Source organism: Aotus nancymaae, unplaced genomic scaffold, assembly GCF_030222135.1.
Source record: "Aotus nancymaae isolate 86718 unplaced genomic scaffold, 86718_ANA_hifiasm-v0.15.2.pri h1tg000006l, whole genome shotgun sequence".
Lineage (NCBI taxonomy): Eukaryota > Metazoa > Chordata > Mammalia > Primates > Aotidae > Aotus > Aotus nancymaae.
In genome coordinates this window covers 68,990,372-68,993,413 of record NW_026988417.1, presented here as the reverse complement: position 1 = coordinate 68,993,413, position 3,042 = coordinate 68,990,372, and the positions used below count along the sequence as shown (strand labels likewise).

The window sequence follows — 3,042 nt, the reverse complement described above, 5'->3', positions numbered from 1 at the left end:
TATTTTTTAAATAGCCTCTGAAAGTAACTATAAAAGTTTAAGGTAAGTGTTGAGAAAAAGCATTATAGTTTGAATGGCAACCTTTGTTTTTTTTCTATATGCAATAAAGTTCTGTTTTTCAAGAAACAGTTCATGTTCTGGAAAGTGAAACCTAATTCACTGTTACTGAAAAAAGAGAGGCAGAGGGAAATTCCTTATCTTGGAAGCCACAATAAACAAAAATAATACCTTCGATTTTCCAACTTGGGACTTCCCCAGGAACAGCCAGCCAGTTTTGCTGAGTCAACTGTAATGTTATCCAATCAGAGTTAGGGAGGGAAAATGCCTTTGCAGATAAATACTGCACAGTAGCCTCACGTTTTCTGAGACATTCCTCAACTGCTTAGACATATTCTGAGCCTACAGCAGAGGAATCTCCAGTCTCAGCACCATGAATCAAACTGCCATTCTGTTTTTCTGCCTTATCTGTCTGACTTTAAGTGGCATTCAAGGTAAGGAACATCCAAGGATACTTAATTTGCAAAATGAGAAATAGGAGTGGGTATAAATTTTAAAAATATAGAAATAATGTATCTGTCAACATTTCACTGCATGCTTATAAATAAGAGGGAAATAGAGATTCCCTCAGATCATAGAACTTTTATGAATTGAAGAGAACAAAAAGAGTAAGAGAAAGAGAAGAAAAAAGGGAAGGAGGACAGAAGAGATGGGGAAGAGGGAGGAGAGAGAAAATGTGAGGAAATGCAGAGAGGATGAGATATAGATATTTCCTTACCTAAGCTTAATGAACTACATGAACTGGTTCATTATGAACTGGTTATCTATGAACTCAGTATGTTCCAAGAAGAACCCACTCTGAAGGGTTTGACTTTATAATCAACAAGCTGCAACTCTTTTCTTCTAGATAATCAACTATTTAATCATTTACAGTTGTGTTATGATGTGATCCATTCTTTCTCAGATTAAGTGACTATTTGATGATACGGGGATATACGTTCTGCTAAATACCACCAGTCTACATTAAATGCCTAAATGAACACTGTGCTAACCTTCCCTGCTGTTCCTTTCTCTTTTCCTGCAGGAATACCTCACTCTAGAACTGTACGCTGTAACTGCATCAGCATTAGTAAACATGTTAATCCAAGGTTAATAGAAACACTTGAGATTATTCCTGCAAGTCAATCTTGTTCACGTGTTGAGATCATGTGAGTGAAATCCCATTTGATTATCACCTCCCTGGTTGTAATTATATACTGTATTAAATATGTATTGATAATAACAAAAGATCAGTAAAGGGTTTGTGATGATTCTAAAACTAATGTACAGCAAACAAAAACATGCAAGAGTGAAACTTAAATGTCTGACTTCAGAACAGTGTATGCCATCTATTTTATTGACCCAACATTGTTTTAAATATTTTCATCCCTATGTATTTCTGCAGTGCTACAATGAAAAACAACGGTGAGAAGAGATGCCTGAATCTGGAATCTAAGGCCATCAAGAATTTACTGACAGCAGTTAGCAAGCTAAGGTAGCTTTGCTGTTGCTTGCAGAAGATTTGCTCTTTAGGAAATGGCAATCTTGGGAGTTGGAAATACTTGCATTGCAGTTTGCTGTGCAATCACTGGTTGAAAAGTATGTTACCACCATGCCCTCCCTCTCCTACCTCCATTCATTTATATGCTGAGGTACCATCTTGTATTAAGTATCTAAAGTTACCCTGATTACCTGTTAACCTTGAAGTACAGCTATAACTAAGCAAAACTGCTACATTTTCCCCCAAGTCTTTCATGGCTTGAAAAAAAGCAGCCCCTGTAATCCATAATCAATGTGTAGCAGCAGGAAAGCTCATCACATCCTTTACCTGAGGATCTTTGGGTTATCTAAGAACTCAGTATGTTCCAAGAAAAACCCACTCTGAAGTCAGAGTCTGAATATCACACTTTTATATCCTCTTTCTCTTCTTACAGGTCTAAAAGATCTCTTTGAAACCAGAGGGAAGCAAAATCAATGCAGTGCTGCCAAGGATGGACCACACAGAGGTTGCCTCTCCCATCACTTCCCTACATGGAGTATATGTCAAGCCCTAATTATTCTTAGTTTGCAGTTCTACTAAAAGGTGACTGATCATGGTCACCAAATCAGCTGCTACTGCCCCTGTAGGAAAGCCGATGGTTCATCATCCTAAGCTGCTCAGTAATAACTCTACCCTGGCACTATAATGTAAGCTATACTGAGGTGCTATGCTCTTAGCGGATGTGCCAAGTCCTAACCCTGCTTCTGGTATTTCCCTTACCTTTACTATCTTCCAAGGGTACTAAGGAATCTTTCTGCTTTGAGGTTTATCAGAAGTCTCAGAATCTCAAATAACGAAAAGGTATGCAATCAAAGTGATAATACAATCTGCTTTTTAAAGAATGCTCTTTACTTCATGGACTTCTGCCATCCTCCCAAGGGGCCCATATTCGTTCAGTGGCTGCCTACATACAATTCCAAATACAGGAAGATAGAAATGTCTGAAAATGTATGTGTAAATATTCTTATGTAATGAAAGACTCTACAAAGTAGAAGTCTTAGATGTATATATTTCCTATATTGTCTTCAGTGTACATGGAATAACTTGTGTAATTAAGTATTATGTATCAACAAGGAACAAAATTTTTTAAAAATACAGATAGATATATGCTCTGCATGTTATGTAAGATAAATGTGCTGGTTTTCAAAATAAACATGATGTACTCCCATGGAAATATTGAGAAAGATTATCTAAATGTTGAAAGACCGAAAGGTTAATAAAGTAATTATAACTGAGATGAAGTGTCTTGTGGATCATTTGGTTGGGATATTTATTTTGTAAGAAGTTTAGATTGGAGAATCCATGGTCTGGAGAACGTGGGCTGGGTAGAACACAAATGAGTTAGAGAATTACCACTCTATCTCCTTGCAACTGTAATCTCCTGAAAGCCCATCATATAAGATCCTACAGAACTAGTGTAGCATAGTAGAGCTTCTCCTAATCTCTAAACACCTCTAGCCAAATTT

General features: G+C 37.0%; 1 protein-coding gene across 1 annotated transcript; it reads left to right on the top strand.

The window, feature by feature from the left end:
• Nucleotides 1–364: 364 nt before the first annotated feature.
• On the top strand, nt 365–2,811 carry CXCL10 (C-X-C motif chemokine ligand 10). Its single transcript, XM_012447052.2, has 4 exons — nt 365–491; nt 1,082–1,205; nt 1,442–1,531; nt 1,971–2,811. Exons 1-4 carry the CDS (start codon nt 431–433, stop codon nt 1,987–1,989), a joined length of 294 nt encoding a protein of 97 aa, XP_012302475.1. The 5' UTR covers nt 365–430; the 3' UTR covers nt 1,990–2,811.
• Nucleotides 2,812–3,042: the final 231 nt, after the last annotated feature.